The sequence below is a fragment of the Pan troglodytes genome, chromosome 18 (genome assembly GCF_028858775.2).
Source record: "Pan troglodytes isolate AG18354 chromosome 18, NHGRI_mPanTro3-v2.0_pri, whole genome shotgun sequence".
Classification (NCBI taxonomy): Eukaryota; Metazoa; Chordata; class Mammalia; order Primates; family Hominidae; genus Pan; species Pan troglodytes.
This window is the reverse complement of record NC_072416.2, coordinates 71535534-71549906: the sequence shown is the minus strand read 5'-3', so window position 1 is coordinate 71549906 and position 14373 is coordinate 71535534. Positions and strand designations below refer to the sequence as shown.

The window sequence follows — 14373 nt, the reverse complement described above, 5'->3', positions numbered from 1 at the left end:
CCAAGCTCCTGGCACTCAGGAGAGAGGTGGGAGGAAGAGAAGGGACAGCACGTCGTAGACTCTTTACCGAGATAAAACAATACAGTTTCAAGAAACAGGAGTTCTGGGCCTGTATGTCACACGGAGTGAAAGTCGTGGTATTCTTATGTATATGAAGCCACTTTTCAAGTCTATTAGTTAAAAGAGGGTCATGATTCTAGATGATAAAATCAGGCTTCCAATCATGGTTATAAAAATGCTATCCTATATTTTTCCCCTTGTTACAAAGAAGTTGCCAGAAGAAATAATAGAAAGAGCAAGGGAGATAGTAAAAGAAAATGATGCAAGAGAAAGGGAAGAATAAAAGACAATATTAAAGAGATAGGGGTGTGAGTGTCAGGGGAGGTGAAGTGGGGAAAAAACTAAAATCAATGCCCATCCACTGTGGCTGAATTATATTCTCTATAGTTTAGCATCTCTGATAACCATTGGTTTAAATTTTTTTAGAGTTTAACTGCTGAAATTAACATCCTTACATAGTTTTTGGTATTGGCATGGCATCAATCACATATTATCCATACAGCCAAACACACAGACATGGCTGAAATTAAAGCTGGCTTTCCCTCTTACAATGGGTACTCACTCTCCACAAAGGGTTATGCCCATAGGACAAGAATGATACTGAAACACTACTTTGCTATTTTACTTTCTTTACTTGGATCTCCTTTCCAACTTTCCCTTCAAGCATGTTGGGCCATTTTGATCGCTGGTGAGCACATGTGAGTCGGGGAACCAGGGCAAAGGAAGCAGTACTGGATCCTTTTCCTTGTGCCTTTTAAAACCACAGATATTTCTATGCCATAAAGCCAGAGGAAGATTTTAGGCATAAGTGGTTTTTCTTTCCTCATTTTTTAAAAGATGGCACAGTGGCAATTCAGTGATTAAAGCTCATTGTCTGAATGACAAAGCTTCTGGCCCACTGTGTCCTGTCATTGTCGTGGCTTCTGATTCAATTAGGGACTGCACACTGGGGGGGTTCTTCCTGGTTTCCACGGACCTAAGACTTATATTTTTATCACATATGAACTTGGTTTTAAACAAAGCTTTGAAGCTTCCCAGGGCTAATCTTTAATGAAAATGGAAAGGCAAATAAAAAAGGCTGAAATAAATTCCCATGAAAGCAGCAAAAGTGTTAATTCAGGGAGGTTGGAAGGAGATAAAAATGAAAATGGAGCTTAAAAGAGGCAAGCATGGATTCAGTAAAAAGAAATCTTCAAAATTTAACAGTGATGAGATTAGCTACAACAGTTTGGTTTTACATTTTATTAATTTTCTCCACTGCCTGAAGTGCCATTTTTAAAAGCGTAATATTAAAGATACCAATAAGAAATCATTATTAACTTATATAGCTTGCAGGGACTGGAGCAATGCTACTAAAACCAAGAATATAAAAGCCATTATATCTAAGCCCTTCTTTTTCCTCAATCTTCATATTTTCTACAAGTATCTTTTCACTGAAAAAAATTCCACATTGATGCCAATCCAAAATGGATTATTTTTAGGAACTCTTTATAAAAGCTGATCAACCTGGCTGGGCATAGTGGCTCACGCTTGTAATCCCAACACTTTGAGAGGGTGAGGCAGGCAGATCATGAGGTCAAGGAGCTTGAGACCAGCCTGGCCAACATATTGAAACCCCATGTCTCTACTAAAAGTACAAAAAATTAGCCGGTCGTGGTGGTGGGTGCCTGTAATTCTAGCTACTCAGGAGGCTGAGGCAGGAGAATTGCTTGAACCCAGGAGGCAGAGGTTGTAGTGAGCTGAGATCGCGCCACTGCACACCAGCCCTGGTGACAGTACGAGACTCCATCTCAAAACAAAAACAAAAACAAAACAAAAAAAAACCTGATCAACCTAGTTAGGGTTATGAAAAGTAATACAGACAGGTAGACTTGTTTTGAAAGAATAGTGAAGAATCATAGGTTTTGTCTTCAAAATCTAGGCATTCCATTACTGCTAAACTATAACCAGGTTACATCAACTCAGGATGGACATTCTGTTCCACATAGCTCAGCTCAGATCGTTCAAATGAGCAGCTTCAAAAGAGGATCTTACACCAGAACCAAGTTAGAAAAATGTGACATTGGTTGAGTTGGCTAAAAATGTAGTACAAAATTCACTGATTTTTCATAATAACTGAGTTTTACATTCCCCCCTCCAAATTACTGCATATAGGTGATTTTTGTTACAGACCTATATTTTTCTCTGTCCTCTTCTTGCTGGGTAGCAAATACCTTCCACAGGAAATGGGCAATGATATTACTGCGATTGTGAATGGTTATAGTTCGCTGATTGGCCAGAGATATGTAGGTTTTCTCGATGGTCAAGGAATTCTTATCCAGCCTTATATTCATGTCTATGGCAGCTCCATAGAGAGATACAAACACCTTTTCACCTAGGAATTAACAAAGTACAAACACACTTCAAGATTTATTCTAAAATTACACACCTAGGCTATCTTTTTTTCAAGCTGAAGTTAGGCAAAATAGCATAAGCATCAGGATTTCATTCTTTCCACTGTACCCCCATCAGTTCAGAGATGAGATATGATCAGAAAACAAATATTATGCTTGGTGCAGTTATAGAAAAATCAAGCTATCTTGCCTGGTCATTGTAAGAAATACATAAAATATGTATTGTTGTTGTGGGCACTCCAAAACTTTTTCTTTTTTGTAAATAGCTTTCAATCCTACAGCCTGACCAGGAGGGCAATCGAGTTATAGAATTTTACTCTATGCCTCATCTTTAGCTCATGCATGAGCTTGATTTGTCATTCTTAAAAATACTTGTACCAACTATACTTAAGAAGAGCTGCTCAATATGAGAGAATTTAAGTCCATTTGAGAACAGTGATCAGGAGGGAAAATTCAGTAACTTCAAAAATAGAAAACTGACTACTTAAAAGAAACCACATCCCTAAACAGCGATTAAAACAAAACAAAACAAAAGAAACACACACACACATACACACACACACACACCCCTGACATGTCTGGATAGTGGCCACATAAAAAGAAAACAAAAATAGACAAAAATTGTACTAAAAATTTAAAATTTTTAAATATTAGGAATATCTTTATTCAGTATAGCAATTTAAGCCCTTGACTTTATTCAGGATGCACCAATTACCTTGATGCTTAGTATATAAGTGAGTTTTCAAGAAGACACAAACCTATAAACTATATTTGATTTGATCTCTGCAATGTCACAGCAGGTGCATTACTCTGACATCATATAGAAAAAATAAATATCGAAATACCATGAATGTTTTGTTGATTTATGTTGCTAAAGTTTTAAAGCATCATTACTTACATCTTATTTTTTAGCAAACATTTCTGCTCCATTCACTGTTGTATGAACCAGTCATTCAGGAAATCAACAACCCTTTATACATTTTAAATGTTCTTTAGGCTCAATAACTTTGGACGCAGAAAAAACTTTCCCCAAAGAAAGAAAAAGTAAGCATCTAGGCATTTGACTTTAAAATTTTTATTTCAAAAACTTATATAGAGAGTCAAAATTTCAAGTACTATAAAAGCAAATACAATGAAACTAAAAAATATATTTCTCCCCTTCACCTAACTCCAGGTCTGATTTTTAGAGGTAAGAACTGTCAATATTTTCATGCACATCCTTTCCAAAAAAAAGGTATGCACTCTTGTCAACTTTTAAACTTTCTTTGAGTGAAATGTAACAATCTGGTAAGTGAAAACTCATTGTTACTTTAATTGGAATATCCTTAATTATGGATGGTGTTGAACACCTTTTCATAAATTAATTGGCTTAAACCAAAGAGAAAACCCCTCCTCCAAATAAGTTAATACTCAAAGAACTATGCCTTCTGCTGGTTGTGGTGGCTCATGCATGTAATCCCAGCACTTTGGGAGGCCGAGGCAGGCAGATCACCCGAGGTCGGGAGTTCAAGACCAGCCTCATCCACATGGAGAAACTCCATCTCTACTAAAAAATACAAAATTAGCTGGGCATGGTGGCGCATGCCTGTAGTCCCAGCTACTCAGGCGGCTGAGGCAGGAGAATCACTTGAACCCGGGAGGCGGAGGTTGTGGTGAGCCAAGATCATCCCATTGCACTCTACCCTGGGCAACAAGAGCAAAACTCTGTCTCAAAAAAAGAAAGAAAAAAAAAAAAAAAAGAACTATGCCTTCAAGATGAGGGTGAACTGGAAGCAGATTAGCGTTAGTGCAGAGTTGAATATCATGCTGGAATTGCCTATGTCTTGCAAATAACTTCAAACCTTGAATTTGATAATTATTGACTGGTTAGACACTTGGTGAAAGAAACTCAATTTTTTTTGGGGGGAAAGGTACTTGCATCCAAAGTTTCAAAATTTTCAACATTGTTTAAAAAGCACATAACCAAAACATAATGATGCAATGCAAGGAAATAAAACTCCATGTGTTGGAACCAGCAGGTACAAGAAAAATGCAAATAGGCCCACAAAAATATCAGACACTAGGAATCATCAGATAGAAACTATGAACTAATTATACATACTATGTTTAAAGAAACAAATGGATTGCTGAAGCCATATGTAGGAAATAGAAAATCAATAGGATCTTTAAAAATTTTGAAAAAAGCCACACTCCAGGACTTACAGAAATAAAATAGTCTAAATTAGAAAAAACTCAAAATAAATATTTAATAAAATAATTTTATTATTTTTCATGACAAATTAGTGAAATGGGAGGTAGTTCAGAAAACACAAAAGGCAATATGAAGAAATAAAAATATATGAAAAATACAGTGGATAAGATACAAGGAAGATAAAGTTAGAAGGTCTAAAAGTATTGAATTGGAAACTCTCAGAAGGAGAGGAAAGAGATAATGAAGCAAAGACAGTATTTCAAAAGATGATGGCTAAGAATTTTGTTTGGAATTAAAGACATCAGTTCACAGTTCAAAAGGCCAGTGGAAGTCAAATTGGATAAATTTTTTAAAAATCAGACCTAAATATATTGCAGTGAAACTGAAGAAAACCAAAGACAAACAAAAAATCCTGAAAGCAGCCTGAGGAAAAAAACATTATTTTTAAAGTTTCCACACTTGGAATTACACCTAACTTTTGAACTGAAACAATGGAAACTAAAAAATAATGGAATGATATCTTCAATATGACGAAGGTGAAAACAATGCCATTCAAGAGTTCTACACAAATTTTCCAGCTTTTTTTTGTCTGCAAATATCTTTCTTTTGTCTTCACTTTTAAAGAATACTTTAAAAGTGGTATAAATTTGCATTGTTTTCTTTCAGTGCTTCAACAGTGCCATTTGACTGTCTTCCAGCTTCCATAATTTCAGCAGAAAATTTTGCCATCAGTATTCTTAGTGTTCCTGTTAAGGTAATGTATCTTTTTTCTCTGGGTACTTTTATAATGTGCTCTTTGCTTCAGATTTCAGCCATTTAACCATAATATGCCTAAGTTTGGTTTTCTTTGTACTTGTACCACCACAGGCTTGCTCAGTGTTTATAAACCTCTGGATTAAGGTCATGTATCATTTCTGGAAAATTCTCAGCCATTATTGCTTAAAATATTTTCTACTCCATTCTTCCTCCTCCACTTTTGAGACTCCAGTTACATGTATGTTGACCTTCTGACTGTGTACCACTTGGCTGTTCTATTTTTTCCCCATTCTTTCCTATTTCTCTCTGTGCTTCCATTTGGGTATTTTCTATTGACCTGTCTTCAGGTTCACTAATTCTATCTTTTGCAGTATCCATTTTGCTGCTAAAGTCATACCATTAGTTCTTAATTTCCAACACTTTATTTTTCAGTATAACATTGTTATTAAAATCTGATAAAGATATAACAATGATACAGGCCAATCTATAGGCCAATTGCACTTCTGAATAACAATGTAAAATTTCTGAATAAAAATAGCTAATCATTATATATCAGCACATTAAAGGAATGATACTTCATAACCAAGTGGAATTTATTCCAGAAATGCAATAATGTCCCACTGCTAGAAATCTGTTTATGTAGCAATAGATCTAAGGGAAAAAAATGGTATGATCCTCACTGATGCTGAAAAAGAATTTGACAAAACTCAAAACGCATTTTAAAAACATCTATAAAATAGAAATTGATAGAATTAAAATATAGTAAAGTCTCAGTAATTAAAATATTAATAGCATGGTAGCAGTGCATGAAGAGACAGATCAGTGGAATAGAATGAAGTCAAAACAGACCCAAATGCACACTGGAATTTAGTATATTATAAAGGCAGTATCTCAAATCATTGGTATAAAGACATATTTGTAAAAAAAAAAAAAAAAAGTATTGTTAGGACAACTTCATAGCCATATGAAAAAACATACCTCATATCTTATATCAGAATAAATGTCAAGTGAGTCAAATATTTAAATGTTCAATATGAAGCCATATATATAAAACAATATAAATGAGAATTTCTTCATAACTTTAGAGAGGGAAAAGTTTTCTAACTATGACTCAAAATCCAGATCCCTCTAAAAAACTAAGAAATTTGATTACCTAAAAATGAAAAAGAAACTCATTCAAAAGAAATAAATACATGACCCATCCAAAAACTTGACTGTAAAAGGGATACAGGACCTCTAAGAAACATGTACAGCTGCAAGATAGCACTAGTAATAAAAGAAATATAAAATATCATTTCATGACCATCAAATTAACAAACAAAAATCAAACAGTTTTATAATATCGTTTTAGCAATATATTGGCAAGAATATGGAAAAAGAATTTTTGTATACTTCTGATGAAAGTATAAATTGCCACAACTTGACAAGCCAATTTAGTGTCCAGTAAAGCTCAGGATAATTTTGCCCTACACCCCAGCAATTGCACTTGTAGGTATTTATCCTAAAGGAAAATCTCACACAGCTGCCCAAGAAGACACTGTACGAAGCTGCTCAATGCAACACTGTTTTTAGAAGCAAAGAAGTAAATATTCAATTTTCACATACTGGAATGTGGCACATTCATTAAAATGAATCAGAGTAATGTGTATCTACGTGTTTAAATATTTAAAACAACATTGAATGAAAAAAGCAAGTTGGAGAATTTTATGTACAGTATGATGCCATTTATGTGAACTTTAAAACTGCTCAAGACAATACTATATATTGTTTATGGATAAGTAAATATGTAGGAATAGCATTAAAATGCACCCAGTAAAGCTCCTCTGAGGAGCAAGATATGGGTATTAGATCAGAAAAGGGTAACAAAGTGGCTTCAGGTCTGTAATCAGTTTGATTATCCAAAAAAAATAAAACCTCTAGAAAGAAATGTGTACGGCAAAAGGTTGAGATGTGTTACATGTAACAGGTGTTGATTATATTATTCTCGGTGTTTTTGTGGTTATCTGAAATATGTCATTGTTTAAAAAAATAATCAAAGGGAATAAAAGATCCAAGGGCTTATTTCATGCAACCTAGGGGTCAGAGAGACTAATGATATTAATTTGAGCTGCTCACTGCAAAAGTCTTCCTTCCCAGAAATATAGCAAAAGCTATTTTTTTTCAAGAACCATCCAATATTGATTTTTTTCACCACTATCTTCCAAAACTCATCAGCTCCACAAAGTGAAGGAAGCAATAACTCTTCTCTTATCCCCAAAGCTGTTGAAGTATTTGGTTTTTATAATACCTACTTTTATAGAGACAACCTGAAAAAGGTTCCCCAACCCTTAGCTACTTTGAAGTGGTTGGAAGTGGTGTCATGTCTCCAGGAATGGATGGGGAAGCTGTTCCTCAACATTAGCATTCTTTGTGTCCTTGGAGGACCTGTTCCCGCACTGGTGCCTTTTTGGTTTCCGGAGTTGCATGCTGCAATCATTGTAGATAGGCTTAGGAACAATCTTTTACTACATCCCAATACAGACATATTTTGTGGAAGGTCTCACTATCTCTTGCCAGGTTTGCTACCATCAATCAAGTAAAAACAAATAAGAACAAAACTAATTTTACAAAAATGAATGTGAAGGTAACTATATATATAATACACTTCATACTATGGTTTCAGTACTCTCAGACAACAGAGGACACTAAGTTAAATTTGTGGGTGGAGCCATAGATTTTCCAGGGAACTAACAAGTTGATGGAAAGTTTTTCATCACTTGGTGACAACAGGGTCAAATTCACTACGGTAGTGCATTGCTGAACCGAACTTCTTTGGAAGTGCTCTTTGTTCAGGAAACTTAAGCAACTTGATGGCTCACCTGGCATGTCAGTGGCAATGCCAAAACCGGTATTCTCAGTCTGCTCAGAAGGCAGTGTGAAATGCAGAAAGTGTACTGGCCTCAGGGGGTCCCAAAGACCTGGGTTCAAATTCCAGCTTTACTGAGCTGTAAAGTCATTTAACGTCTCTGGGCTTCAGTTTACTTATCACTAAAATGAAGGGAGTTAAAGAAACGTCCCTTTAAATACTAACACCTGCTAATTTGCAAGTCTTCACTTGCTATGAACTTATGGAAACCTTATCTCACTTCCCTAAACATTTAAAGCCCTGACAATCACAGTGTCTTAACTTCTGCTACTTCCTATTCTAAGCTATGGAATAAGAAACAAAGAAAAGAAAACAAGGTCAAGTAATGTTTCCATTGCTTCTAAAGCCATGTTAAAACATTTGCTTCTTTTACAATACCTCTGTTTGGCTAGATTTTCTAGTTATAACAGCACACATTTATAATTAATAATAATCCCACCATTGAAACAAAGTTGATGCGGTTAAGTCTGCGTAGATATTAATAGATTCAGATAGATATTATTTAGCATTTTCAACTGCAAAGCAGCAACATTACAGTCAATTACTGACTATATTATATTTTGGTATGCCTCTATTGGCCTTTATGAGGAAAAAAAGAAAAATTCTTTATGGTTTTAGAAAGCTTACTAGAGTAAAATATGTAAATTACTATAAAGCTGCCATGTGAAGCACTAATATTATGACTGTGTGTATATTTAATAATAACACACCATCACACCTTTGGGGAAAAAGGTTACTTGCCAACTGCTGACTCCTAAAGTATCTCCTCTTCAGTAAGAGACATAATACTTTAAAAAACACTGAATACGTGCATCAACTCTATTTCCTGAGTATGCCAATGGTTAATGTCACTTCTAAGGTGAGAAGAGTAACCTCATCAGGCATTGAAGAAGAAACCCCCTACACTACTATTTCTGGTACTCATTCTAGTAAGCAAAGTTTCAATACAAATATCTTTTTTCTTTTTCTTTTTTTTATTATGTTCAAATGTCTTTTTTGAAATGCTGTTCTGAATAGTAATATCTCCTTGAATCCTGTGATTATATTAATTTCTCAAGACTCAGTTGAAAAGTGCAAAACTTCAGCAATTAACCATTTGTTTGTCTCTTCAGAGGCAAATGATACTTCCAGTTATTTGTTTGATTTTGGATTTGGTTTTGGTTTGGTTTTGTTGTTATCAATGTAGCCTTGAGTAATTGTATTTTTAATCTCTTCTGGAGGGATGAGTTTATAAAAGGTATCACCTTGCATCAGTTCTTTCTCAATTTTAGACTATAATAAAAAAGATAATTAAATCATTTCTCAGGTAAAATCAACTGCTTAAACAAACTTGATTTTACTATACGCAGGCACCCACAGGGAGAAAGAGGAAAAGAGAAAGGAGGGGAGAATTCTGGTTCAGAAAAACATTAATGGGTAAAATATTAGATATTGCTGAAACTTTTTTATGCTCAACCTCCTTAATTGCTAGAGCACTGGTTCAAACTCTGGTTGTCAGAAAAAGCAAAGAAATCTCCTAACTTCATTTAATCAAGAATATATTCAGCGGAGGGCCAGAAACGGAAGGAACAAATGCCACTGTTAGGAACGTGATTGAGTACTTCCTGCTGAGGAGTGTCAATGCTGCTCCTTCTGGAACATTGTTTTAGGAATTATAAAGAAAAGACTCATCAACAGCCCATGTTAAATTTCCTTCCCCAAATAAATTCATATTTCAAACAGCTGCAGAAAGTTCAATTGGATGCTTATTTAATGAAATGAAAAGCCAATGATCATGGCTGCTTGGAAAAGCTTCATGATTAATTGTGTTTAGGCAGTTATTAGCATTTTTCACTAATGAAAGGTTATGGATTCTGGTCATTAACAACCCACAATAAAGATTGAAAGCATATTCTTAGCAGCAGTTCATTTCATGTAAGGAAAAATGCTATAAGACAGTTTACCTCTGCAATCTTCAGAATATGACTTTATTCATTCACCAAAGGTGACATCAGAACCTCAGGGGGTAGAAACCAACTTTTCTATGAATGATTAATTTTTTTTTTTTTTTTGAGATGGAGTCTAGCTCTGTCGCCAGGCTGGAGTGTAGTGGCACGATCTTGCCTCACTGTAACCTCCGACTCCCTGGTTCAAGAAATTCTCTTGCCTCAGCCTCCCAAGTAGCTGGAATTACAGGCACACGCCATCACACCCAGCTAATTTTTGTATTTTTAGTAGAGATGGGGTTTCACCATGTTGGCCAGGATGGTCTCGATCTTCTGACCTTGTGATCTGCCTGCCTTGGCCTCCCGATTACAGGCGTGAGTCACCACCCCTGGCTGAATGATTAAATTTTAATACACAAATATTTATTGTGGTTCAACCTATCTTTCCTTTAGCACAGCAGTATATATGTAAGTATGGGTGTCATTCCAAATGCTTACATAAAAGTAAAATTGAGATCCAGGGAGGCTGGCAAAATGCAGCCGCATTTCAAAGGCAGCACATCAAGAGAGCACAAATGCACACAGAGTTATATGGGAGATGAGACGATCTGCTATAGTGAAAGAACACTGCCCAGGAGGTAAGAGGCTGAGTCTGGCTTCTAACTGGGCTTCTATTTGGGCTTCTGATTAGTTCTGTGACCTTGGGTGAGCCACTTAATTTCTTAGGGCTTTAGTTTCTCTATCTGTAAAATCTAAGGGTTAGATGAGGTTATCACTGAAGTCGTCACTCAAGTTTTGATTCTATTGAGCTATAAGCACTCTAAATCAGCTGAACTCAAAACTCAACAAATAGCGTTTTTTGAAATTATACCCCAACATATGTAGAGTTGTTTATTTATAAATTATACCCATATGCTAGATTGCTCATGTGTCAAATGTATTAAAAATACCCCCAAATGTTTAAAAGAATGAGATAAAGATGAAATAAACAATTATTTTAAAGATAATGTATTTACTATTTTTACCAACAATTATTTTATTAAGAGAAAAAGGGTTGACTATGCTTCATTCTTTTTCAAACTCCTGATTTAAAATCTTGTGATACAGTGACCCAAATCTAATTCTAAGGCCACATTTATTCTGACACTTCGTTTCAGCAACTAACATAAGCAAAATCAACAAGGATATAAGACATAAGATGTATGCAAAATCAACAAAAATATGGAGATCCAGACAGAAAAAAAAATGTATCACTGACCATATTTATTAGCAGGCATATGTTTCTTCAGTTTCATCCACTATCAGTACCAGTAACACAATGGTTTTCGCTGAAATTCAGCTAATAATTTTACCATAATGGGAACAATTACTTAATAGTCAAACAGGAGGTTCAAATATATCTATAATTGCATTTAACATAAAATGACTGAATAGTACAATTAAAAGACAAAGATTTTCGGACCGGATTTAATAATCAGCCTCATTGGTGATGCTTCCAAATGTCATACTTTAAATGTGAGGAAGGTTGAAAGTGAAAGGATAAACAGATTGTACTATGTCCACACTAATCAAAAGAAAGCTTCTATGTTGTATAAATATCAGATCGAGTAGACTTTAGTGTCATAAATCTTACTAAAGATTGAGACATTTTATAATAAAATGGTTAATTCAACAGGAAGTTATAATAATCCTACATGTGTATACGTCAAGTATCATGGCCTCGAAATATATAAAATGAAAATTATTAGCACCAAAAAAGAGGAACACCTAAGTTGTAGTTGTGGATTTTAATGACATCTTCCAATAACTGATACAACAAGGAGACAAAACGTTAGTAAAGATATAGATTGAATGGCATCATTATTAACAAATTTGACCTAATTGACATTTATGGAAGGTGTACCCTTTTGAAGCGTACAGGGAACATTTACCAAAATGGAACATATTTTGGGTCATAATGTAAGTCTCAACTAATTTCAAGGCCTGAAATCATATAGAACTTGCTTTCTGTCACTGGTAGGATTAAACAAGAAATCAATAACAAAAAGAGACCTAGAAAATTCCCTAATGTTTGAATATTAATCAACACATTGCTAAATAGCCCATGTGTCAAAAAAGAAATAAAAATGTAAATTCTAAAATATTTTCAATCAAGTGTTAAAAACAAAATATGTAAAAACATATGGGCTGAAGATTGAGTCAATTTTAGAGGAAAATGTATTGTCTTAAATGCATGTATTATAAAAGAAGAAAGGCTGAACATCAATATTCTGAGCATCCCTGTTAAGATCTAGAAAAATCATAACAAATCAAACCTAAAGAAAGTAGAAGGCCTGAAAAAATGAAGAGGTGAAATCAATGAAATTGAGAAGTGAACAATAAAAATAATCAACTAAGAGCTGGTTCTTTGAATAAACTAAAAAAAACTGATAAACCCCTAACAATATAGATCAAGAAAAAAAAAAAGAGGAGGATACAAATTACCAATAAGAAAAGAGGAGATATCACCAAGGATCCTATAGCAAACAATGATTAAGAAGGGTTCTGAACAACTTTATGCCAAAATTTTAAGATTTTAGATTAAATGGAAAAGTTTATTGAAAAAGTTTAACAGAATCAATCATTAAAAAGCTGCCCCCCTTTTAAAAAGTGAGGTTAAACAAATGGCTTAAAGAATAAAATTTTCAATTATTTAAGGAAGAAATAACATGACTCTCTAAAACAATTTCTCTAGAGAATTAAAAAGAGAGAACAATTCCCAACTTGTTTTATGAGACCAATTTGTTTTGTTCTGACAAGGGCATTACATGAACAGAAAATTACAGGCCAATCTTTCTCATTAATTTGGATGCCAAATTCTTGAACAAAATATTAGCAAATATAATCCAATGATGTATTAAAATGATAATATACAAACTTGAGTTTATCCCAGAACACAGCAGGAATCTAGCATTTCAAAATCAAACATCGCATTAGAAGAATAAAGGTGAAATAATGTATAATCATGTCAACAAATGCAGAGTATTTGACAAAATTAAACATCTATTCAAGATTAAAAGTCTTAGAAACCTAGAGATAGAAGGAAATTTTTTTAACCTGATAGGGTCTCCACTAAAAACCTATAGCAAACATCATACTAAATGATGAAATACTGAGCACTTCTCTTCTGAGACTGAGAACAAGAGAAAGATATTTGCTGTCATTACTTCCAATGCACAGCATACTAATGTCTAGCCTGTGGAAGAAAGAATAAGAAATGAAGAGCATAAGGATTGAACAAAATAAAAACTATTATTATCTGCAGATGACCTGTTTGTGTATATACAAAATCCAAAATCATCTACAGATAAGTCAGAAGTAAATTTAGCAAAGTCTGCAGATAAAAGCTCAATATACAAAACTTAACTGTAGTTTAATAAAGCCACATAAATTTAGAAAATAAGCTTGGGAAAAAATACCACACTAGCTATAAAATTAAAATAGATAAACTGTACTTCATCAAAATTAAATTGCTCTGCTAATAAAAAGACATTAAGAAAATTAATTTCTCACTGTGAGAAAATATTCACAATAATTATTTCTGAAAGACTTATATAAAGAATATATATCTATATTTCTTTTTCTTTTTTAAGATGGAGTCTCACTCTGTCACCCAGGCTGGAGTGCAATGGCTTGGTCTCAGCTCACTGCAACCTCTGCCTCCCGGGTTCAAGCTATTCTCCCGCCTCAGCTTCCTGATTAGCTGGGACTACAGGTGCATGCCACCACACCCGGCTAATTTTTGTAGTTTTAGTAGAGATGGGATTTCACTATGTTGGCCAGGCTGGTCTTGAACTCCTGACCTCGTGATCCATTCACCTTGGCCTCCCAAAGTGCTGGGATTACAGGCCACCATGCCCGGCCAAGAATATATTTTTTAAAACTACAAGTCAACAACAAAATGATAAACTACCCCATAAAGAATGGGCAAAAGACTTAAACATGTACTTCAGAAAAAAAGACATCAAAATAGGCAAAAGCACATGAAAAGACACTCAACATCATTCATTATTAGAAAAATGCAAATTAAAACCAAAATAAGGTACCACTTTATACCGAGTAGAATGGCTAAAATTAAAAGACTGACGTCACCAAGAGTTGATG

At 34.5% G+C, this 14373-nt stretch overlaps 1 protein-coding gene across 4 annotated transcripts in view; it reads right to left on the bottom strand.

The window, feature by feature from the left end:
- The window catches only part of HYDIN (HYDIN axonemal central pair apparatus protein), a 423676-nt gene that overhangs the window by 327771 nt on the left and 81532 nt on the right, over positions 1-14373 (bottom strand). For all 4 annotated transcript variants that reach the window (XM_016930119.4, XM_063797419.1, XM_016930120.4 and 1 more), the window contains exon 8: positions 2233-2434. In XM_016930119.4, coding sequence (XP_016785608.3) covers positions 2233-2434 — 202 coding nt within the window. The remainder of the gene's footprint in view (positions 1-2232; positions 2435-14373) is intronic.